This window comes from Ranitomeya variabilis, chromosome 7 (genome assembly GCF_051348905.1).
Source record: "Ranitomeya variabilis isolate aRanVar5 chromosome 7, aRanVar5.hap1, whole genome shotgun sequence".
Classification (NCBI taxonomy): Eukaryota; Metazoa; Chordata; class Amphibia; order Anura; family Dendrobatidae; genus Ranitomeya; species Ranitomeya variabilis.
The window spans coordinates 77,921,971-77,948,549 of NC_135238.1; the positions used below are offsets into that span (position 1 = coordinate 77,921,971).

General features: G+C 44.1%; 1 protein-coding gene across 10 annotated transcripts in view; it reads left to right on the forward strand.

Moving 5' to 3' along the window:
* NPRL3 (NPR3 like, GATOR1 complex subunit) overlaps positions 1–26,579 on the forward strand; it is a 72,701-nt gene that overhangs the window by 5,677 nt on the left and 40,445 nt on the right. For 4 of the 10 annotated variants that reach the window (XR_013218237.1, XM_077275309.1, XM_077275307.1 and 1 more), the window contains exons 4-8: positions 5,063–5,101; positions 16,010–16,139; positions 18,226–18,300; positions 23,984–24,137; positions 25,179–25,260. Coding sequence is in view for 9 of the 10 variants with exons in the window: in XM_077275309.1 (XP_077131424.1) it covers positions 5,063–5,101; positions 16,010–16,139; positions 18,226–18,300; positions 23,984–24,137; positions 25,179–25,260 (480 nt within the window). In the remaining variant the exon portion in view is untranslated. Of the gene's footprint in view, positions 1–3,078; positions 4,091–5,062; positions 5,102–16,009; positions 16,140–18,225; positions 18,301–23,983; positions 24,138–25,178; positions 25,261–26,579 lie in introns of those variants that run through there. The other 6 variants (XM_077275313.1, XM_077275311.1, XM_077275310.1 and 3 more) reach the window with 3 other exon arrangements.

The following is a 26,579-nucleotide window of genomic DNA, read 5'->3' on the forward strand; positions in this document are numbered from 1 at the left end:
TGCTGTCTACCTGAAAAACTGGGTGGCCATTAGCATTCGATTTAAAGGAGCCGTCCCATGAAGTTTTTTTGTTTTTTTTTGTCTTAATCTGTGCATAGTGTAAAGTCTGTGTTAATATACTACTACTACCACTTTTTCCAGGATTCAGCGCTGATCTGCTTCTATTCTCTAACATCACCGCTCTGCAGACTCTCTGGGTCATACTCTGAGTACCAGAAGTGATTTTCACAATGTAAGTCTGTGGAGTGTCAGAACGAGGCCCCATAGACTAACATGGTAAAAGAGGCTTCCGGCTCACACACAGGGCATAGAGGGACTCGGACAGGCTGAAGTGCGGTGACGTCACTGAGAAGATCAGCAGAACGGTGCTGGACTGCGGAGAAGGCAGTGGTAGGCGACTATATTGACACACACTATGCTCCATGCTCATATACACAGACTTAGTAATAAAAAACTTCATGGGAGGGCTTCTTTAGTTTGGCAGTTTTACATTTGCATAACTGGTTTTATAAATTCAGCAACTTAATCAGTTAGGAAAAGTCTGCTTATTGGATTCTAGCTGCCCCCCTCTGTGACCGGATACACCCAAGTAGAGGGGCTGTGTTGGAATCCTATGCTCCTGATTCACTATGAGGCACACACTCCTTAATGAATCCGGAGTATCTGACAAGTGGCGTGCACCTCCATGCGCAAAACGTAGAGCTCATGCAGATGTCGGTGCACATCGATCTGACCACAGACCCCTAATGCACAGACTGGTTGCAGTTTTTCCACCTGAGCATGACGGCCTCAAAGACGTGTATGAAGCTGTGATCCTGGGGCCGAGTGAGCCGAGGCCAAGTCTGTGCGTTGCAGCCTGGGAGCGGACTGATTTGCACAGACGTCTTCATGAGCCTTTACTCCAATCAGGAACTGGAGTAAGATTTCTGTCGGGGGGAACACCACAGCTCAACATGAATTAGATGAGTTGTGGCGTCCCGCCTCAGTGCCACCCCAGCTCTGGCCATTTTGACCAAGTCGCAAAATTTCTGCGTAAATCAGCATTGTCCAAAAATGTTCCGACTTTTTCTAAACGATTTACACAGACTTGCTTTCATGAATCGGGGCCATAGTTTTATCACTTAATTTGTTAAATCAAATATTTAACTTTAAAAAAGAAAGAGTGTGACAGCCAGACATGTCTACAGAAGCAAAGGTATTGATTAGTCCAAAGATAGTTATAAAATGTTTAATGTCCTCACTGGTGAGAGGTGCCGGCGGATTAGAGAATACAGTCTGTCACGTGGGTGGACCTCTTTGCTATTACAAAACTGGAAAACGTAAAGCAGATTTTTTTTTTTTTTAGTTTTTTTTTTTAAATGGTGACAAAAAAGCAACAATATTGCTTATGTGTAAATGGTAACAAGGTGTGATGACTATAAGGTGAACTGAATAGCATGGAGGGTGCTATAGAGTACAATACTCACTGCTGAGCTATATGCTGCTGGGTTATGTGTCTTCTACATGTCATAAGGATTTAGTATTAACACAATTGTTAAGAAAAAATAAGCTTGTGCGAGTGTAAAAGAGAAGCAGGGAGTGGCTGAAAGTGCACCTGACATAACAGGAGGTGGTCTCTGAGCTTATAACATTAAACCAAACCCTCTTGGCTGGTCAGTGATCCTGATTTACTGGAAGTCCTTTCTATTGGTTCAGATTAGATAAATTCCTCTGGATTGCAGGTATTAGTGGGTTAGGTAGTGGTATAGTGGACCTTTGTACTGAGTGTGGGGACCACGGTGCTTAAAGAGGTATTCCCATCTTCTAGATCCTTTCCCAATCTGTAGTAGGTGTAATAATAATAGCAAATTCCTCCGATTAGAAATGTAGGATAGTTCTTCTCTTTCCCCATGTGCAGGGATTGGAGGACCTTAGGTATACATGGTTACGACCATGGATATAGTGACAGTTAGCTAATTCCTAGTGGTCGTAACCGTGGATAACTAAGGTCCTGCAATACCTGCACACGAGGAAAGAGACATAGCAAATCAGAAGAACTATACTACATTTCTAATTGGAGGTATTTGCTAATATTATTATTATTTTTACATCTACTATATATGGGGATAAGATGTTGGAGATGGGAATACCCCTTTAAATCGGTGAATATCCTGCAAGGGTTTTTAGCAGTCTGAGATATCCTGAAGCCTTTCTGCACCAGTTGGGTTACTTGCTTTTTTTTTTCCATTACATTTTTTCAGTGTGTTTTTTACGTGCATCTTTATTGTGTTTTTGACACATGTTTTAAATAAAGCTGCATGGTTTTTGATGCTTTCTGGTTGGGCATATTGATTTTTTTTTTGTTAGATCAGCAGCAGAAAAAAAATCCAACATTAAATGATTGCTCACTTGCCCATGTTCATGTAATGTGTATGGGGGCCTAAAGGGCAGATACGATCAGCAAATTGCCTATTGTTTACATCAGGGTTTTGTGTAAAATGTAGTTTTTGATTACATTTTTTGGAATTCTTTATTTTTTCCATATCATAATCTGTTTTTAAAATATTAAATTTTGCTATGTTCACGTAGCCGCTGGAGTTTTTTTTTTATTTTAGACTCTTCCTGTTGTTTCACACACACTGGCAGCAATGAAGCAATTGAGGAGTGTGTGCGAAGGTCATCGTAATGGGAGGGGAGCAGAGTCAGCTGTGACCGCCTATTATGATTGGTAGATCCTGTGTTAGCAGCTGTGTACATAGGCCTTTCCTGTCTCTGATAAGGTGCCTGCTGAAAACTCTTCCTGAAAAGACCAGAAGTAGAAGTGTAAAAAAAAAAAAGTGCCAGTGGCCAGTCTGAAAATTGAAGGATTATACATTTTGTCTTTAATAAAACATCATGATATAAAAATAAATTAGGAAACATTTTTCACAAATACATGTAGAGCAAAAACCTCAGTTAAGCAATAGGTCATTTTCTATTGATGGCTTCTCTCCAAGGACCCTCCACCACCCGATATACCCTAAGATTTAGCTTCCATTTTTCCTTACAGAAGCGCTCCCACTAACATTTTATTATTTGTGTGTATATAATGTAGTGTGAGTGCGCTAATGTACTCACTACCGCCGCTTTCTCCGGTGTCCAGCGCTGTCCTTCTGCTCTTCTACATGGTGTCACTGCTCTGCGTGACCCGGAGGTGACTACTACACTGTAAGTCTATCACAGTCTTTCAATACAACAGAGACTTTAGTCTCCCGCATGGAGCGAGCCGGCAGGTCTCATTACAGTCACTGGCCACCAGAGAAACCAGTGGTAGCTGAGTACAATAATCACAGCACACACTTACATTTCAGCAATATAATTGTTAGAGGGTGTACTTATTTATTTGCCATGTGCGGCCAACAAATGTGGATGGGGCAGAAGAGAATGAGGCCTCCAACCTAATAAGGGATCAGGCTGTGGATTCCTTGTAGATCCAGGTCACTGACAGTCTTCTTTCTCCCACTGCTGATAAGCGGATAGTAATATTTCACACATGTCATGGGGTGACTGCTGTGGGTAAGCGTCTAATTTAAGGATAACCCCACTTTTGTCTCTGTTACTACTCGCTGTATACATGACTGCCAGATATCTTCATGGATGCTGATCGCTGGGACAAAGAAAACCAGCTTATGACAATCCAGCCTGGATAGAGAATGATCCCAAGAACACACAGGTGACAAATTGCTGCAAAAACTATTGTACTGTGTGAAGGTGTCCATGTATATAAGCTCAGAGGTCACCCGCTCTTGTAGGTTGGCTTTGAAGATCCTCCGCACGGAAAGTAAGATGCAAAGCACATGCAGGGAGCCATCCGTATAGATATACAACGTGACCGATTTATTAGTCTGGCTGCAAGGCGTCCACTTCAGTTATAATTATTGCATCAAGGCAGAACTGATGTGTCCCGGACAGGCCTAATCATGGTATGTCATTGTATGTATAAGCTACCGGCCGCCTTCTGGCTCCTGTGCACTCATTCTAGAAATGTCAGTGTCTGCTATGTGGGGGAATAACATCTTGTTTTTGCTTGCGGATGCTTTCTGTATGGTAAGCCGTGAACATTTCCTGCAAGGTGAGCCAGTGTCTAGTAAGTTTGTATTGTCTAATGCTGCAGATCAGACGAGCACTGCACACAGACTTTTGGGACAGCGACCATGTATCTACATCTCATTAGCATTAAAGGGATCCCAACTGCTGATGCATGCATGGGCTCTGGTGATATCTGCTCGGCCAGGTATGTTTAACCCTGAAACGCTGCAACGTTTCAGAGAAAGGAAAAAAAAAGGTTTGTTACTGGGAAAAACAAGACCATAATCTTGCAGTTATGATACTAGGATAGCTAACAAAGACCCAATATTATAAAGCTTCCATGCCTGATGAGACCTAAGAAGTCCCGAAATCTTGCTTTGTAAAATCATTTATTTTATTTTTGTTATCCATTAAAAGGGATTATAACAACAAGATTATTGCTCTCAGTTGGAAAAAGATAATCTTGTTTCAGAGAAAGATGCTATAAAAGCCGCCCCTTCCCATCACTGCCCGCTCCCTTTGAGTGACGGGTCTCCTGCCGCGTGTATAGGAAGAGACCTGTCCCTCCAGGGGAGCAGGCAGGGAGACGCGGCTTAGGATCTGCATTTTCCACTAGTCTCCCGTCCGGCTCGGTAATGTATGTTTTTTTTTTTTCTCTGAAACGTAGCAACACTTGAGAGTCAAACATGCATGGCAGAAATCATATAGCCATACACTAAGCCAAATACATTCTGTGCGTGGATCGGGCGCCATGTATCCGCTGTCTGGATTCATGAATTCATTTTGGCTTCCTGTTTGTTGCACCATACAGCCCAATGGGCAAAAATGGTATGGGTAGCACAGCAAATTCTATATATTGGGGGAAATGACTTGAAATGGGAGATGGCTGTAAACTGCTTACATCCTGTGGCCGTAGCCTACAAGGCTGTGTGCACCGTGCCGCTGTGGTGGCGCAGCTCTTACTGTTGTGTTGTCTCGTTTCTTTGTTGATGGCTCCCTCCCGTTCCTATTCCAGAGAGCCATGTCCTGTAAGCGACGAGCAGTTGGTTGCGGGGTAAGACTAGATCTCCTACACGATGCTGACGTCCCCTATGTGTGCTGGTCTATGGATCACATTGTGAATAACTACATTTATTAATGGACTTGCAATCGACTAACACTTTTTGGCTCAGATTTCTGCTTTCCCGAATCCTGAGAAATTCTTATTTTACATTTATGTTATGAATCGTTCCAAGGCCTAAATGAAACCGTACTGTGAATATGTAACGCAATCGTGGTAAGGGTTAATGGTGATAACCAGGGCCGGACTGGGACAAAAATTCAGCCCTGGCATTTGAAGTCACACAGGCCCACTTGTCGCATGGTGACTGTATAATATCTTTGTACACTTGTAGGCTACAAGAAGTAAGGGGAGTGTAACACGACTATATAACATATAATTACAGCTGTATCCAGCATTACAGCTCAGTCCCCATAGAATGTAATACAGCACAGCCCCCATAGACTATAATACAGCACAGCCCCCATAGACTATAATACAGCACAGCCCCCATAGAATGTAATACAGCACAGCCCCCATAGAATGTAACACAGCACAGCCCCCATAGAATGTAATACAGCACAGCCCCCATAGAATGTAATACAGCACAGCCCCCATAGAATGTAATACAGCACAGCCCCCATAGAATGTAATGCAGCCAGCCCCATAGAATGTAATACAGCACAGCCCCCATAGAATGTAATACAGCACAGCCCCCATAGAATGTAATACAGCACAGCCCCCATAGAATGTAATGCAGCCAGCCCCATAGAATGTAATACAGCACAGCCCCCATAGAATGTAATACAGCACAGCCCCCATAGAATGTAATGCAGCCAGCCCCATAGAATGTAATACAGCACAGCCCCCATAGAATGTAATACAGCACAGCCCCCATAGAATGTAATACAGCACAGCCCCCATAGAATGTAATGCAGCCAGCCCCATAGAATGTAATACAGCACAGCCCCCATAGAATGTAATACAGCACAGCCCCCATAGAATGTAATACAGCACAGCCCCCATAGAATGTAATGCAGCCAGCCCCATAGAATGTAATACAGAACAGCCCCATATAATTTAATGCAGCACAGGCCCATGGAATGGAATGCAGCCAGCCCCCATAGAATGTAATGCAGGCAGACACCATACAATATAATGCAGCACAGGCCCCATAGAATGTAATGCAGGCAGGCAGCCCCCATAGAATGTAATGCAGGCAGGCAGCCCCCATAGAATGTAATGCAGGCAGGCAGCCCCCCATAGAATGTAATGCAGGCAGGCAGCCCCCCATAGAATGTAATGCAGGCAGGCAGCCCCCCATAGAATGTAATGCAGGCAGGCAGCCCCCATAGAATGTAATGCAGGCAGGCAGCCCCCATAGAATGTAATGCAGGCAGGCAGCCCCCATAGAATGTAATGCAGGCAGGCAGCCCCCATAGAAAGTAATGCAGGCAGGCAGCCCCCATAGAAAGTAATGCAGGCAGGCAGCCCCCATAGAATGTAATGCAGGCAGGCAGCCCCCATAGAATGTAATGCAGGCAGGCAGCCCCCATAGAATGTAATGCAGGCAGGCAGCCCCCCCTAGAATGTAATGCAGGCAGGCAGCCCCCCATAGAATGTAATGCAGGCAGGCAGCCCCCCATAGAATGTAATGCAGGCAGGCAGCCCCCCATAGAATGTAATGCAGGCAGGCAGCCCCCATAGAATGTAATGCAGGCAGGCAGCCCCCATAGAATGTAATGCAGGCAGGCAGCCCCCATAGAATGTAATGCAGGCAGGCAGCCCCCATAGAAAGTAATGCAGGCAGGCAGCCCCCATAGAATGTAATGCAGGCAGGCAGCCCCCATAGAAAGTAATGCAGGCAGGCAGCCCCCATAGAAAGTAATGCAGGCAGGCAGCCCCCCCCAATAGCTCCACAATCCAGTCATCACTCATTGATAAAAAAAACCAAAACACTCTACTCACCTCTCCTCGTGTCCTGCGCTGCTCTGGCTCTGGTCTCAGCAGTCGCAGTCTGCCCGCCCGGTCACCCAGCAGGTGCGCGATGATATGGCGTCATCGTGCACCCGCAGTGTCAGCGGCAGGCAGAGTGGGGAATGATGGGAGAGGGAGCGTCAGCAGACGCTCTCTCCTCCATCATTGCATTCAACTGTACCGGCGTCTATGACGCCGGTATAGTTGAATGCGGGGCCGGGAGTGTGCCGCGACAGCGTGGGGAGTGTGCCAACAGCGGCACATTCGAGCGGCCCACTACTGCCATCGGCCCTTCTGGCATTTGCCAGAACTGCCCTATGGCCAGTCCGGCCCTGGTGATAACGTAACACTGCAAGAAAACGCCGTCACTCGGTTATATCTTTAATAGTCTTCTCCCTTCTGTAGCTCCACACGACCTGCACCATCTGCAAGTAGATAGAAAAGGTTGGGGACCGCTGTTGTACGCCATCGGTGGGTGGCATTGGGGCTTTTGTTTCCGGCTGCAGGATAAAAGATGATGTTATGAAAAAGTGACCAATACTTACCCATTGAGTCAGTCCTGCAACATTGACTTTCCTGCAACTCTCTAAAAAACCTCTTAAAAAGGCCATTCCTAAATGAAGCTTGCACATGTATCACTAAAAGGGACCATGCCTCTTGTTCCGTCTGGTATGGTAGCCTCTTAAAGGTAGAGACCGAATGAAAAAGTGCCCGAGAGTTTGCACATTTCTCTCCATTCTCTATTGTGGGAATCTTGGAAAGATCTGACCCAGCACAACTCCCGTAGGAGTGAACAGAGAGAGCCACACATTTGAGCTGCCACTGCTCCACTTTTTTGCATGCATAGAAGCGTGGCCGCCCCACCAGGTGGGATGGGGTGAGGGTACCAATGGTGTGACCCCTCGTATCATGCAGTGCATGAGATGGGAATGAGATTTTGAAGTGAATATTACAGCATATATCAAGAACTTAATGTAACTATTAATGAAGTACAGAATCAGTCCCCAGCTTCTTTCCTGCGTCCTGTTGTATAAGCTTAATAAAGGCTACATTCACACCGTGTACACAGTGTCACCATATACACCTGGAAAGCAGTCTAGGGCACCATTTATGAGATTTCCGGCCTGTAACCTATGGGTGACACATGGTACTGTATGCCTGTACAGAGACAAACATTGGAGGCACTGGTGTACGTCAGGAAATCTGTGTGGTGTATACCACCAGTGTACACTGCAAACATAATGTGACGTGATCTTCAGTGCAGTCTGTCTCCTGTGACCTGGGCGGAATACGGACTGTCCAAAATGGCTGCCAGTGGCAGTGAATATCACATGGTTATTTTCTGTGCTTTTATCAGATCACTCCCACTAAACTAATAAATGGACCACTTGGTCTAATATACATGTATGGGGGAATTGTACTAAGTGCAGGGCACTCGTTTGGTGTGTGTGTATATATAATATAATATATATATATATATATATATATATATATATATATATATATATATATATATATATATATATATATATATATATATATATAATTTATATTTGTGGCCAACAGTATTGACACCCCTGCAATTCTGTCAGATAATACTCAGTTTCTTCCTGAAGATTATTGCAAACGCAAATTCTTTGGTATTTATAATCTTCATTTAATTTGTCTTAAATGAAAAAAACACAAAAAGAGTTGTCCTAAAGCCAAATTGGCTATAATTCCACACCAAACCTAAAAAAGGGGGTGGACAAAAGTATTGGCATTGTTCGAAAAATCATGTGATGCTTCTCTAATTAGTGTAATTAACAGCACCTGTAACTTACCTGTGGCACCTAACAGGTGTTGGCAATAACTAAATCCCACTTGCAGCCAGTTGACATGGATTAAAGTTGACTCAACCTCTGTCCTGTGTCCTTGTGTGTACCACATTGAGCATGGAGAAAAGAAAGAAGACCAAAGAAATGTCTGAGGACTTGAGAAACCAAATTGTGAGGAAGCATGAGCAATCTCAAGGCTACAAGTCCATCTCCAAAGACCTGAATGTTCCTGTGTCTACCGTGCCCAGTGTCATCAAGAAGTTTAAAGCCCATGGCACTGTGGCTAACCTCCATAGATGTGGACGGAAAAGAAAAATTGGCAAGAGATGTAAACGCAAGATTGTGCGGATGTTGGATAAAGAACCTCGACTAACATCCAAACAAGTTCAAGCTGCCCTGCAGTCCGAGGGTACAACAGTGTCAACCCGTACTATCCGTCGGTGTCTGAATGAAAAGGGACTGTATGGTAGGAGACCCAGGAAGACCCCACTTCTTACCCCAAGACCTAAAAAAGCCAGGCTGGAGTTTGCCAAAACTTACCTGAAAAAGCCTAAAACGTTTTGGAAGAATGTTCTCTGGTCAGATGAGACAAAAGTGGAGCTTTTTGGGCAAAGGCATCAACATAGAGTTTACAGCAGAAAAAAAGAGGCATTCAAAGAAAAGAACACGGTCCCTACAGTCAAACATGGCGGAGGTTCCCTGATGTTTTGGGGTTGCTTTGCTGCCTCTGGCACTGGACTGTTTGACCGTGTGCATGGCATTATGAAGTCTGAAGACTACTAACAAATTTTGCAGCATAATGTAGGGCCCAGTGTGAGAAAGCTGGGTCTCCCTCAGAGGTCATGGGTCTTCCAGCAGGACAATGACCCAAAACACACTTCAGAAAGCACTAGAAAATGGTTTGAGAGAAAGCACTGGAGACTCCTAAGGTGGCCAGCAATGAGTCCAGACCTGAATCCCATAGAACACCTGTGGAGAGATCTAAAAATGGCAGTTTGGAGAAGGCACCCTTCAAATATCAGGGACCTGGAGCAGTTTGCCAAAGAAGAATGGTCTAAAATTCCAGCAGAGCATTGTAAGAAGCTCATTGATGGTTACAGAGAGTGGTTGGTCGCAGTTATTTTGGCTAAAGGTTGTGCAACCAAGTATTAGGCTGAGGGTGCCAATACTTTGGTCTGGCCCATTTTGGGAGTTTTGTATGAAATGATCAATGTTTTGCTTCATTCTCTTTTGTGTTTTTTCATTGAAGAAAAATTAAATGAAGATAATAATACCAAAGAATTTGTGATAGCAATCATTTTCAGGAAGAAACTGAGTATTATCTGACAGAATTGCAGGGGTGTCAATACTTTTGGCCACAACTATATAATATATACACATATAGACTGCTCAAAGAAATAAAGGGAACACTTAAACAACAGAACATAACTCCAAGTAAATCAAACTTCTGTGAAATCAAACTGTCCACTTAGGAAGTAACACTGTTTGACAATCAATTTCACATGCTGTTGTGCAAATAGAATAGGCAACAGATGGAAATTATTGGCAAATATCAAGACACACTCAATAAAGGAGTGGTTCTGCAGGTGGGGACCACAGACCACATCTCAGTACCAATGCTTTCTGGCTGATGTTTTGGTCACTTTTTAATGTTGGTTGTGCTTTCACACTTGTGGTAGCATGAGACGGACTACAACCCACACAAGTGGCTCAGGTAGTGCAGCTCATCCAGGATGGCACATCAATGCAAGCTGTGGCAAGAAGGTTTGCTGTGTCTGTCAGTGTAGTGTCCAGAGGCTGGAGGCGCTACCAGGAGACAGGCCAGTACACCAGGAGACATGAATGGGGCGGTAGGAGGGCAACAACCCAGCAGCAGGACCGCTGCTTCAACCTTTGTGCAAGGAGGAGCACTGCCAGAGCCCTTCAAAATGAACTCCAGCAGGCCACAAATGTGCATGTGTCTGCACAAACTGTTAGAAACTGACTCCATGAGGATGGTCTGCGTGCCCGACGTCCACAGATGGGGTTGTGCTCACAGCCCAACACCATGCAACACGCTTAGCATTTGCCACAGAACACCAGGATTGGCAAATTTGCCACTGGCGCCATGTGCTCTTCACAGATGAAAGCAGGTTCACACTGAGCACATGTGATAGACGTGACAGAGTCTGGAGACGCCGTAGAAAGCGATCTGCTGCCTGCTACATCCTGCAGCATGACCGGTTTGGCAGTGGGTCAATAATGGTGCGGGGTGGCATTTCTTTGGAGGGCCGTACAGACCTCCATGTGCTCGCCAGAGGTAGTCTGACTGCCATTAGGTATCGAGATGAGATCCTCAGACCCCTTGTGAGACCATATGCTGGTGTGGTTGGCCCTGGGTTCCTTCTAATGCAGGACAATGCCAGACCTCATGTGGCTGGAGTGTGTCAGCAGTTCCTGCAGGATGAAGGCATTGAAGCTATGGACTGGCCCATATGTTCCCCAGACCTGAATCCGAATGAACACATCTGGGACATCATGTCTCGCACCATCCACCAACAGCACGTTGCACCACAGACTTGTCCAGGAGTTGGCTTATGCTTTAGTCCAGGTCTGGGAGGAGATCCCTCAGGAGACCATCCACCGCCTCATCAGGAGCATGCCCAGGCATTGTAGGGAGGTCATATAGGCACGTGGAGGCCACACACACTACTGAGCATCATTTCCTTGTCATGAGGCATTTCCACTGAAGTTGAATCAGCCTGTAACTTCATTTTCCACTGTGATTTTGAGCATCATTCCATCTCCAGACCTCCGTGGGATATTAGTTGTGATATACGTTGACCATTTTTTAGGTTTTATTGCTCTCAACACATTCCACTATGTAATGAATAAAGATTTACAACTGGAATATTTCATTCAGTGATATCTAGGATGTGGGATTTTAGTGTTTCCTTTATTTTTTTGAGCTGTGTATGTATGCATGTACGTGTGTGTGTGTATATAGATATATATATATATATATATAATATGTGTGTGTGTGTGTGTGTGTGTGTGTGTGTGTGTGTGTGTGTGTGTGTAATGTATATAGCTCACTGATAAGTTTATTCATTCAGACTTGCGTTAATGCCAGTACATGCATTTGCAGTCAGTAAGATATGTGACTTTGAGCACAGAGATAAGTGGCTAGTACCGGCTACACCCTCCAAGGGATTCCTAGATATGTACTTTTGAAGCTTTATCTCCCAAAAAGCAGCTTCACTGTGCGTTTTTTGTGCTATCTCAGACACACGGCTATATCACCTTTCACATATACACACGGTATATTTATTATATTGATTATATAGTAAGAATCGTATAAGTGTTTTCTGTAGCCTATGCCCACTGTTATTATAGCAATAGTCATCCTGTAGGTAATGGACATTCATCATGTTACTAAGTCAAAGATGAATACGGTATGTTGGATACAGTCATAGGTATGCACAACACAATGTGGGAAAAGCAGAATGTCACCATTTGTGACTTACACTTGGACTTCTAGTTCCTTCTAGAACATATCTGTAAATGCTTTGTCTCCCTGTCTGTAAATGGACTGTGGAAATACTGATTCTTTAGCAGGCACACTGCTGTCCATACAAATATTTCTGGGTTTACACGGTACGATCACAGATGTGCTACATGCAAGTCGATCACTGGACATGTGGCCTGTTACGGCAGGATGACCAAAATCCTACATGCACCGAGTGATTGCTTTAACAAAGGTTCTGTGCACATTGGCCGTTCTCTGCAGCACATGTCCTGCTTATCAAGGGCGATGTGCTGTAAGTAACAATAATTTTTAGATCTGCTTAAAAATTATCACACCCAACAAATAAATGTTTTGCTTGTTTTCTGAGTGTTTACCTGTCTCTGATTTCTAGCTTGTCTAAGGCCATGTTCACCCGTTCAGTATTTGGTCAATATTTATATCAGTATTTTTAAGTCAAAATCAGGAGTGGAACAATCGGCGGAAAAATATTATAAAAGCACAAACTCCTGGTTTTGGCTTACAAATACTGATATAAACGTGTGAATGTGGCCTTAGACGGGCTAGTTTAGGCCTTTAGATAGCTGTTTGACAACCATATATGTTCACTCATTAGAGGAGAGAGAAACTAAAGGATGCCCATACACCGTAGATAGCTGTCGGCCAAATGCACAGCTGGTCTGAGAGTTCATGTGTCATGAAAGTCGCTGTCAGCTTCTGCTGGCGGCTTATCTCCCAGGAGAAAAAAAAAAGGTATTAGGTATTTATATACATACTGCACAATCCTCCTCTCCCTCCACACATCTAGAGAGTTGGTCGGCCCATACATATCGGCTGGTCGGCTCATACATATCGGCTGGTCGGCCCATACATATCGGGTGGTCGGCCCATACATATCGGGTGGTCGGCCCATACATATCGGGTGGTCGGCCCATACATATCGGGTGGTCGGCCCATACATATCGGGTGGTCGGCCCATACATATCGGCTGGTCGGCCCATACATATCGGCTGGTCGGCCCATACATATCGGCTGGTCGGCTCATACATATCGGCTGGTCGGCTCATACATATCGGCTGGTCGGCTCATACATATCGGCTGGTCGGCTCATACATATCGGCTGGTCGGCTCATACATATCGGCTGGTCGGCCCATACATATCGGCTGGTCGGCTCATACATATCGGCTGGTCGGCCCATACATATCGGCTGGTCGGCCCATACATATCGGGTGGTCGGCCCATACATATCGGCTGGTCGGCCCATACATATCGGGTGGTCGGCCCATACATATCGGGTGGTCGGCCCATACATATCGGGTGGTCGGCCCATACATATCGGGTGGTCGGCCCATACATATCGGCTGATCGGCCCATACATATCGGGTGGTTGGCCCATACATATCGGGTGGTTGGCCCATACATATCGGATGGTTGGCCCATACATATCGGGTGGTCGGCCCATTCATATCGGCTGATTGGCCCACACATATCGGGTGGTTGGCCCATACATATCGGGTGGTTGGCCCATACATATCGGATGGTTGGCCCATACATATCGGGTGGTCGGCCCATTCATATCGGCTGATTGGCCCACACATATCGGGTGGTTGGCCCATACATATCGGGTGGTTGGCCCATACATATCGGATGGTCGGCCCATTCATATCGGCTGATTGGCCCACACATATCGGGTGGTTGGTCCATACATATCGGATGGTTGGCCCATACATATCGGGTGGTCGGCCCATTCATATCGGCTGATTGGCCCACACATATCGGGTGGTTGGCCCATACATATCGGGTGGTCGGCCCATACATATCGGGTGGTCGGCCCATACATATCGGGTGGTCGGCCCATACATATTGGGTGGTCGGCCCATACATATCGGGTGGTCGGCCCATACATATCGGCTGATTGGCCCATACATATCGGGTGGTCGGCCCATACATATCGGCTGATTGGCCCATACATATCGGGTGGTCGACCCATACATATCGGCTGATTGGCCCATACATATTGGGTGGTCGGCCCATACACATCGGCTGGTTGGACCATACATATCTGCTGATTCTGCCAAAATCAGAGGGTTCTGCTAACTGTAATGTTTACAGGGCCTATACTGCTGCCGGACACTTCTGGTAGTGGCTTATCTATCAGTTGAGCAATGCAGGTTAGTAACAGAAATATAGAAGAAACCAATAAAAAAAGGCGTCTGTGGTGTTAGTACATCACAAAAACCAGAGGACAGATGTAGATAGATGGTAGTGGAGGCTCGCCTTATTGTGTTGTGCTCATGTAGGTATAAGCACTTGTTGGGACGTGTCCAGGCTTTGTAACCTGTGTCACCACACTCCTCCAGGAGGAAAGATAACAGAAATGTTCTGTGATGGGGTCCGCAGGCTGATCCTGGACTGAGGATAATAGTAGCCTAATGAGTGATCTTTATTAAATCAATAGAAAATGTTCAGTCTCAACATACAACGCATTTTGAGACTTTTGGATCTCATTGAAGAATATTTCTGTTCTCAATTCAAAAATGCATCAGCTATGTTGATAACCTGTATGCCAGACATTACATGGTTAAGCATTACCAATTTATCTAATATCAATATTAATAAAGTTAATAATAAATGTTTAAAATGGAAGCATATTGGAGTGAGACAGTATCTTGGGTGTTTGTGTCTATTTTAGACAAATGTGTTGAAGTTGATAGGTGACACACACCTTTTAGGCATTATGGGATGCCCTTAACATTTCCTAGTACTCCTCTAACCTAGAGGAGATGTCCCATTAAACACATGATTCACTTATCCACCAGATTGTAATAGTTTGACATCCAAAATTACAGAGAACGGGGATTGTAAATTTCCCTGTGTGAATGGATCGTTGGTGTACGTGTGTGACCTCTGCTCCATTCATTTCTATAGGACTGATGGTAGATAGCCGGTCTGTCGGTCATATAGAAATGAATGGAAAAAACACTTTTTTTTTTCGTAGAGGTATTTACAAATCCCTCAGTTGTCTGTAATCCCTGTGGGTCCCAGCGATCGCACAGTTATCATCTCCTGTGGCGAGGTGATAGATGTATTTAAGGGGGACAAACCCTTCAGGTGGCATTGTCCGCCATGGCTGTGTAACGTCATGATGGCTGCATTGCAATAATGAACTCTGGATGCAGTTATATGTATGAGAAGGCACCAAATGTATAGGGAAAGACAGCGCTGGTGACGTGAAGCTGAAGACGGAGGTGACATGGTCTTTGGTTGAAATGTTGCTGACACCATCAAGAGCGGACGCTGTAGCTGTCTGGTGTGAATGTGACTTTGTATCACACTTTCTCCTTATTTCCTGAGATCCGTTCCCACGGATGTGTAATTGTTGTATACCGTGGTGCAGTCATTGGCTGTGATTAACCAGCACTACTTCTCTCTTCAGTCTGCGCCTCCTGGCAGAGCATGGAATTAATTCGCATGCCGTCACTACCTGTCATCTCTTCCACTGTTTGATCTCATGTAATTGCCTCACATCCAAAACAATGATAGTTCTTGAAATGATCTTTCTCACAAGTTTCGGGCCACTGCGGAGAAATGAGCTGCTGCTAATAATTCTTGTCCTTTTAAAGATTTTCGGACGTCATACTTGCCACCATATTGGCTACGAAATCTGATATGTGCGGTAAGAAGTTTGAGCTGAAGATTGACAATGTGCGTTTTGTGGGACACCCAACACTGCTTCAGCATGCACTGTGCCAGGTAAAGTGCCCATACCCATTCACCATGTGCTGATGGACCATGTGCAGAAAAGTCTCCAATATGGATTAATGTGGGGAAGATGGCTTTCTATAGAGATGCACACAGGCACCCATGATCACAGCAGAGATAGGGAGGTACCTAGAGGAATATAATGATTTTTTTAATGCTGAATTGTTGTAATTTGTAATAGTGGGGAAAAAGAAATGTGGATTATGATAAATACCCACTAGTTCACAGCTGAAGGAAAGCACAACATGACAGCCCCTCACCATGTCAAGCATTTATTGAAAGTTTCCTGTCACTTTGAGAAATGCTATTTACCTGCAGATATAGGGTAAATGTGCTGGTAACTACTGTATAAACTCTGTGCAGCCGGCTGATTGGATCAGTGGCTGCAGGGAGAAGATTAAGTTATATTCTCCCTGCAGCCGCTCGCTTCCATTCATTGTTACAGTGCAGGGGCTGTAACAGTCACTGCTACTACACAGTGAGCTCAATGTAGTCTTCCCCTGGCACGCTGATTGACAGCCTGCTCTGCAGCATGTGTGTCACATATATGTGCACAGAAGGTTGGCAATCAATGTGGCGGGGAGTGATAACTAGCGTTGAGCGAATTTGTCAAGATTTGGTTCTGATTATGATAGGCGGTGAATATTGTTTTTGCAATATTAGCCGAACATCATTGGAGTCATTGGGAGTGGATATGAGGGAATATGTTCGTAACTGATCATCCAACATAAATTTGGTGCAAATAGGGTAACAATATGGCAAATTCAGATTCAGCAACTGATTCCAAATATATTCACTCAACTCTAGTGATAACAGTGCAATCGCTGTGTAGTGAGCAATGAATGTTACTGCTCCCTGCACCCCGATAACTGGAAGTGAGCAGCTACAGGGAGAATATAACTTTATTTTCTCCCTGTAGCCTATGTTCCAATAAGTTAGCTATATGGCTTTTAAACTAGTTACCTACAGATTAATTAACCTTATACCTGCAGGTAAATAATATTTCCCAGGTTACCTTTGAGGCCCCCATACACATAAGAATAACATTGGGTGGGACCTGCCGAATATCTAATGTTGGGGGACCTTTTATCTATGGCCGGGGCATGGCAATGCATGATATTTACAATTCCAAGGTGCTACTATTGTCAGAAAAACAAGAAACACTTGGAAAGAAAATCACCCGTTCCTTTAAAACTGTTGAAACACATTGGGTGCATCTACATCGCCTCTTGTGCACAGTGATACTGAGGAAAGTGGACCTTCATCTGTATCGGAAATGTGATCCTACGGTGCTGGCATCCATAGCGAATATGGAGGATAGGAGGCAGAGCAGGAGACTCAGACAGCCGGCTGCACACATCTCACCTGGTCCGTGTAGTTCAGGCTGGAGCACTTCTGGATGGAGAAGTGGAAGGAAACTTTCTCCTCTCCTGTTCTAGTGACTACAATGTGATTTCTGTGCTAAGAACGGATAACACAGGAAAGTAAAAGATATATTACTCTCCATTTTGCATTGAGATATTGAGATTGACATCGCCTCCAGCTGCTTCTGACTTTAGCCAGAGGCACAGAGACCTTTTTCCATTTAGATTCCCTACTAGTCGGATGCTGGATGTACGGGGGACGTCTAGATGATGACATTATAGAGTGGTGCTGTACACATGGCGGCCGTATATAGGTCACTGCTGGGTGTACGAGTCCTTATACCGATCGATTACTATAACAAAAGAGAAAGATATGTGTTTTGCTTGGTGTCAGGGTCAGGATCTTGCTCACTGATCCAGTAGTGAGCAGGTTTAGAAGTCAGAAGACATATATAGGTACCTTCATGGCATTTAATAGTTTTTCCTGGGTCCAGCAACTGCTCCCCCTGGTGGTAATAAGTTGCTCAGGAATAGTGACAGCATTAGTGTAATATAACGTTCCCTCTGCTGGTACCATAATGGAAATATCACTAATAAATGGCTATTAGGGTGGTCTAGATTTATCTACATGGCACCCATGTAATTTTTCTACTATTGAACTGTGAATCCAGACATTGTAAAATAAATGACTTCTGTTTCTATTTGTGTTTCAGGTATCAAAAACAGACCCTTCTCCAAAAAGAGAAATGCCCACTATGATCCTCTTTAATGTCGTCTTTGCTTTGAGGGTAAGAGATGAACATTTATGGGTTTTGTTCATTAAAAATAAATGGCGTAAGAACAACATTGATCTAAAGGCAACTTTTATTTTTTTTTCAAACTTTTTACCAGGTAATCCAAACCTGCCGACCCCTGTATGTGTGGGGTGGCAACCAAATATTTGGGTTTAGTTAGTAGAAATGTAAGGGTTTTACATGTCCAGTGTTTTCAGTTTCCTTTAGGTAGCGCAAGAGAAAATGACATGTGGATGTGAAGCCTGCAGCGCAGAAAAGCCCCTCGGGCATGAGACTTCTATCAATCCCATCAACTTTGCTGGGACTATGAGACAACGGCATCATAAACTCATCTTTTGCACGCAGCGTTAGGTTATGGTCTCTCGACGGTGTGCAAAAGTGTTCAGAATTTCATTCAGAAAAGTGGGACTATTTGTTTTCCCACTTGTCATTTTTTGTGCATTCTATATACAATCCGTTTTTGTACAGTAGCAGCTATTAATCATCTACAAGAACATTTACAGCTTCTTGTGTTCTAGAATTGCAATGTATCCGGAGAATTGGATGCAAGAAAAAAAATCAGTTGCCCTAGTATGGCATCCAGTTTTTACGAATACATTACAGTTCTAGAATATGGGAAACTGTAAATGGTCCTGCAAGTGATTAATAACTGCTACAGTAAAAGAAGTGGATTGTGTATGGACTGCACAAGGACAGCAAGAGAGAACAAAATCCGGATGAAATTCAGACTACGGTCCTGTGGTCGTAAGGCTGTGTGCCCACTAAGAGTTGTTTTGCGTTTTTGGTGAGTTTTTGATTTTGTATATTTTGGCAGTGTCAACAACACGGCATTTTATAGTCCCAGCAATGTGGATGGGATTTATAGAAATCTCATGCCCATTCTGCTTCTTTGTACTCGGCGTACAACCCTGCTGTGCGGGTTTCAAATCTGCAACATGTCGTTTTCTCTGAGTTTTATGTGCAGATTTATCCTACAGACTTGTAAGAAAACAAATGCTTTTTTTACTGGATTTCTGTGATGGAACACATCAGAAACTGCATGTAATTTACCCATGACCACATCCTTTGTTAAAAACATGACAGACCAAAAACGGACAAAAAATGCGATAAAAATGTAATAATAAATGCATTGAAAAAGTGCAAGTACCTTTAATTCTCTTAATAGGTGCAGAAAATCTCCAACATTAAAAACTCACCAGGCTCATCATGAGAACGAAGCCTAAAGGACGGTCTCCATTATTTAACAAATCAAATGTTACTAAGATGAAATGTTAGTAGTACCCAAACGTTTTTTCCGCAGCATGGGCACAGCGTTTTCGGTTTCCCATAGGCTTACATTGTAATGTAAACTTATAGGAAACTGCTGCAGAACCTGCAGCAAAATCTGCATCGTGTGCACAGAGCCTAAGGGCTCCATTCATTGACTGCAAGCAGAGAGTTTTTTTTGTAATACAAGAAGTTTAACGCCCCTTTAAGTATTTTTATCATATGATGGCTCTATTGTGTGTCTGTAGCCATGCCATGGGTATCGCCTTGAAAATACTGCTGAAAAGGACATCGTAGGTTGAGAATACGATAAGGGATTTGTGGAGTTTTCATTCATCATGAAGAAATGATGTAGAAATCGTCTCGTCTGTGATCCCAGTGACCGACTATGTCCAGTACACGGACACGTGGAGTACAACCAGTGAAATACAGACATGAGACTCTCCGGCATCCAGGTCCTTTATTGTAACCTAATCATAAAGCCTCAATACACTTGATACCGAAACATTAAAAATGAGAGGCTGCATGGCTTTATCCCCCAGTATTTATGCCTGGTTCTAGGGATCCTCCGGACCTGTTAGCCATTCATTATTCGGATATATTTTGCACATATCTGTACTGATCGGTGACCTGAGTAATAATGAAGAGTATCTGACGCTGTACATTGTATGAGGATGACTTCTTTCCCGGTGTCTGTGGTAAGATGTTCGGAGTTTCTGCAGACATTGAGGCGTGCCGTCCTGCTCTTGCAGATGCAATATGGCTTTTTTAATCTATAGTGTTCCTGTGGTAAACAGATTAGTCAGCAGCCTGCGCAGAGGACACCCTATGGTGATAAGGCAGAATTAGGACTGTACATATCTTATCTCTATACCTCCTCCCTGTAATCCAGACCATCCCTTCAAATCAGCCCCTACAGAACGGTGACACATCAGAAATGCCGGCTTCAGGGAATGCCGAGTCACAAGTGGCCGTATCTGTGATCATAGCCCGTCATGTCAGGCTGCTCTGTGGCAATTACTATGATAGATCTGACAGCCCTGATAATATGGCCGTCTTGTGCAGAGATCCCTGAGCAGCGCAGTAAGGGCTCCGCAATACTACTTCCTACCTGCGCCATTGTAAGTGTTGGTGCCATTTCTGCCCAGACGGGGGTTACTCTGTCTACATTACCAGCAGTGAAGTGCCGACTGCCTCGGATGTGTCCATGCCTCCCATTAACCTCCTATAGTGTGGCCGTGTATGTCCGTGTGCCTGTAATTAGTATGGACGATCCAGGTAATCTGCTGTAAAGTCTGCGGAGAACACTTTAATAATAGTTAGTGGGAGGTTGTCCACCTCTGGTAAGGGCTTGTTCACATGAGCATATTATACGGATGTGAGTTACCATCAGACATTGCACGGACCGATGTTATTCAATGTCCACATGTCTTCTCTGCTCAGTCTCTCCGTGACCACAATCCCAGTATGCACCAGTCTCTCTTGTATTTCGGATGAGACTTGCTCATTCACGTCTATGGGTGCCCACAATAACATGGATCCCATGCGGATCATCTGAATTTCACACAACCTTTACTGATACTTTGCCATTATTAACCTATTAACTGTATTTGGACTTGTAAATGTTGTTAATTGCTGATGTATGAATACTGACGCTAATAACAGGCCCATGGCTGGCACACTGATGAAGATTAGACAGGTTTTCATACTGTCGTCTCTTTCGTCTGAACCCGTCCTAATTGGTGTAGCCTGAGCCACTAGGACAGAAGTACAGCGAGCGCTTGTATGATGGCGTCTTCTGGATTAGTGGACTTCAGTGCCAAAAAATCTTCATAATGATGGATGCAGTGTAAGCCTGTGTTCACATTCCGCAGTCTGCTGGTGATGAGTGTTATGACGCATCCCCTATACAGTGGTATAAAATGTTGAATTTTAATGGGCAACTTTTGTTTTTACCCCAGTTCCAGCCAGTGCTGCCAACTTTTGAAAAAAATGTGCAGTGTATAGCCAGGAGGGGGCTGACCGAATGTGTCCTCATAGTTTACATTGCAGAAGTAGCGTAGATCCCGTCAGGAATGCGCTCCTTTCCCTGGAGGACACTTTGTCTGTGGTGCGCAGCACCTGAAGGATGAGACGTCTCTAGGAGCCTGGTGCATGTACTTTGAGCCTGGGGTGCAAAGCATAAGTCGTGATCAACTGGGGCCAAAGAACCATTAAAAAGGTGACCAGGCTGGCACTAAGACAGTATATAGATCTCCTGCTACAAAACACTCAGGATAAGGGCTCTTTCAGGCATCCATGATCATCGGTCTGATATCGGATCACAATGTACGGCCTGCCTTCACGTCTCCTGACCCGAGCATCATAGCCCCACAGAAATCTATGAAGCGGTCACACTCTGATCAGGACACTCACGGCCAGATCTGGGCAGACCAATTATAAAGGATGTCTCAAAGAAGTGCAATGTCTTGTATTGTAATAATGGTCAGTTACCCTGCCGAACCCAGTACTGCACCCACATATACAGAACAGACTAAAAGTTTGGACACGCCTTCTCATTTAAAGATTTTTCTGTATTTTCATGACTATGAAAATTGTATATTCACACTGAAGGCATCAAAACTATGAATTAACACATGTGGAATTATATACTTAACAAAAAAGTGTGAAACAACTGAAAATATGTCTTATATTCTAGGTTCTTCAAAGTAGCACCTTTTGCTTTGATGACTGCTTTGCACGCTCTTGGCATTGTCTTGATGAGCTTCAAGAGGTAGTCACCGGAAATGGTCTTCCAACAATCTTGAAGGAGTTCCCAGAGATGCTTAGCACTTGTTGGCCCTTTTTCCTTCACTCTGCGGTCCAGCTCACTCCAAACAATCTCGATTGGGTTCAGGTCTGGTGACTGTGGAGGCCAGGTCATCTGGCTTAGCACCCCATCACTCTGCTTGGTCAAATAGCCCTTACACAGCCTGGAGGTGTGTTTGGGGTCATTGTCCTGTTGAAAAATAAATGATGGTCCAACTAAATGCAAACCGGATGGAATAGCATGCCGCTGCAAGATGCTGTGGTAGCCATGCTGGTTCAGTATGCCTTCCAATTTTGAATAAATCCCCAACCGTGTCACCAGCAAAGCACCCCCACACCATCACACCTTCTCCTCCATGCTTCACGGTGGGAACCAGGCATGTAGAGTCCATCCGTTCATCTTTTCTGCGTCGCACAGACACGGTGGTTGGTACCAAAGATCTCAAATTTGGACTCATCAGACCAAAGCACAGATTTCCACTGATTAATGTCCATTCCTTGTGTTCTTTAGCTCAAACAAGTCTCTTCTGCTTGTTGCCTGTCCTTAGCAGTGGTTTCCTAGCAGCTATTTTACCATGAGGACCTGCTGCACAAAGTCTCCTCTTAACAGTTGTTGTAGAGATGTGTCTGCTGCTAGAACTCTGTGTGGCATTGACCTGGTCTCTAATCTGAGCTGCTGTTAACCTGTGATTTCTGAGGCTGGTGACTCGGATAAACTTATCCTCAGAAGCAGAGGTGACTCTTGGTCTTCCTTTCCTGGGACGGTCCTCATGTGAGCCAGTTTCTTTGTAGCGCTTGATGGTTTTTGCCACTGCACTTGGCGACACTTTCAAAGTTTTCCCAATTTTTCGGACTGACTGACCCTAATTTCTTAAAGTAATGATGGCCACTCGTTTTTCTTTACTTAGCTGCTTTTTTTTTGCCATAATACAAATTCTAGCAGTCTATTCATTAGGACTATCAGCTGTGTATCCACCAGACTTCTGCACAACACAACTGATGGTCCCAACCCCATTTATAAGGCAAGAAATCCCACTTATTAAACCTGACAGGGCACACCTGTGAAGTGAAAACCATTTCCGATGACTACCTCTTGAAGCTCATCAAGAGAATGCCAAGAGTGTGCAAAGCCGTCATCAAAGCAAAAGGTGGCTACTTTGAAGAACCTAGAATATAAGACATATTTTCAGTTGTTTCACACTTTTTTGTTAAGTATATAATTCCACATGTGTTAATTCATAGTTTTGATGCCTTCAGTGTGAATGTACAATTTTCATAGTCATGAAAATACAGAAAAATCTTTAAATGAGAAGGTGTCCAAACTTTTGGTCTGTACTGTAATCATACCTGAAGCTCTGCATGCTATGTGGTGGTGGTATCAGCGGAGATCACCCAGCGCTGGTGCCCTCTCAGTAGTGTCCGGTATTATCTGCAGACCATACTTGTGGACCATTGCCCTCCTCACCAGTCTCATAGATAGAAATGCTGGTGATCAGTGAGGACTGGCCGGTAACATGATTGAGCCACGTGATAATGACTTGTGGTGTTGGATCCACACTGGACACTTAAAAGTCATGGCTGTCTCTCCCCTTGTGTTCTCCAGGCTAACGCGGACCCTTCTGTGATAAACTGCCTGCACAACCTGTCCAGGAGGATCGCCATCGTCCTACAGCACGAGGAGCGCCGCTGCCAGTACCTCACTAGAGAGGCCAAGCTTATCCTGGCCATACAGGACGAGGTGTCCGCCATGTCTGAGAGTGAGTACAGGGAAGGACTCGGGTTGTATTCCTATAGATTGCTTGCTGCCAATGAATGGAAACTTTCATTCTTTTAAACCCCCCTTAAAGGGTCATTCTAGTGTTTGAGGTGGTGGTATGTCCCCAGGATCTGCCATCACTCTCTTGTGACCATGAGAGGGGGCATGCTGAGCCTCCTTCCTGCACAGTGGGGTCCCAGGCCACCATTCTTCTGGATATGTCTGGTACAGCCAGGTGACTGCCGCCGCTGTGTAGGGAGCTCTAGCTATATGCCATCACTTTATCACATAATGATATTTAATAACTCTTCTATAGATGCTGGTAGCAGATGCTATCCTTTTTACAGCCTAGCCAAAACATGACCTAGCTGTTGAACAGTCAATATTACTAAATGAGATGACTTTTTTACCAACATTATAATATACCTAGCAATGTTGCAGCGACCCTATGACAATGTAAGGAGGTAATTGGTTAGATTGCTAGTAGTACTAGTGGAGCAGTCTGCATGTCTGTCCGTTCATTGTCAGGACCCCAGAACTTTGCACAGATTTGCTCCTCACTGCTGTCTTTTTACATAAGGCTGGAAGTATTTTTCGTGTATGGACGGGCACCAGCATCACTACATTACACGCAGCAGCGCTCATTTCATTGCATTGTTAATGAAGCCCCAAACTTAGAGGGATCCTAGAGAACCTGGTAGAGCTCCTTCATGTGGTATGCTCTCTTATAGGTCACATTGCCACCTAGTGGCTGACTTCCATTATTACATATGAGGTGCACAATAATAGAGAACTGCGGATAGTCACCGACAGATATGTGTCCTGCTACCAAAAATCTATACATTTGGCTGTGACTACAGGATATCCTAATATAGTTATGTTTTACACTCACATGGGTCCGCTTTATTCATTTATTTTTTTAATAAAGACTAATTATGTATCTACCATATTTGTAGCATTATTGTCCTGCATCGGCATTTCACATTTGGATACACAGTTCTGTTTCTTGGTCATTATTAATCAGATATTTGTGCTTTTACAGCAGAGGACGGTCCACAGTCACCATTTCACCATATTTTACCAAAGTGTAAGCTAGCAAGAGACCTAAAGGAAACATATGACAGGTATGTGTTGTCCATCTCTTCTGTGTAGTTTTCTTCAGCAAGTTTTATTGTTCTCAATGATGTGCCATATAGTAAGTTATGTTTCATTTTTGTGGGTAAAACTTTGCTTTATTAATATCCCTCATAACTAATATGGTAATTGCCACTCTGCAGCCCCCCTAGTGGCACATGTACATGTATGTTTACCTATTGACAATACAATAGTATAGATAACATCACCACCTAGTGGCTTACTGACAGAACTGCACACTGACTTGAATCACAAAATGTTACTACACCCAATGGAGCTTCTGATAAGCAAATGTTACAGGAGAAATATTGAGAGCCACGCTCCAGTCATACATCTGGGTGCTGAGTCTGAGATTCGGAGCATGTCCTACTCTGATTCGTGTTCAACTCTGGGGAACTGTGAAACACAGATGAGAGTTGGACGGCTTCCTTTACACTTCCATGCCTCACAGATTTGTTGCTTTAATGATGATCTTGAATGAAAACATGATCTTCCCTGTGTCTTTTTATTGACATCAGTTAATAAATCTGGAGAGAAGAAAAATGAAAGGATACGGATGTGTGAGTATAGCCAAAGTCTCCGTTCACACCTTTATGTTAAATGCGGATTCTATATTCACATCCAGGCAGAATCTGACGTCATTCTGCCACCAATACATGTGAATAGGGTTTTTAATTTCCCTTTTTAAATACTATGGGAAAATTTAGCATTGATTAGTAGACATGCCATGGATTTTATCATCTTGAAAAGATATGTCTGAACTCCATTCAACCTTACTAGAGCTACTGTAATTTGGGTGCACATATACACGTATCTGTAGCAGATCACTGCAGGAATCCTGAGCCCTAACATACGATTTCACTCAATATCTTAAGCACAATTTGCATTTTCTGATCCTCGCCTTGTGACCATAACCTCTAGTCACAACGACATACCCAGACGTGTACGCTATGCCGAAGGATTCTCTTTGGTATACATTCAGTAACAATTTATCTGCGTACCTTTTTTTTTTCCTCAACTAAATTTTATAATTGTCGGCTTTGTAATATAAAGTTAATGCAGGAGTATGCACATTTATCATTGTTATAAGTACATTTATCAGGCTCTACTTCTACACAGACCGGCCTCAGTCCATACTACAGGCTGCTCATGTACTAGGAGCCATACAGCCTGCTCCTGGTCTTGGGCTCCTGTATACAGATTGTATACTAGGAGACATAGCGGCCTGGTCCTGGGCTCCTGTATACAGATTGTATACTAGGAGACATGGCGGCCTGCTCCTGGTCTCCTGTATACAGATTGTATGCTA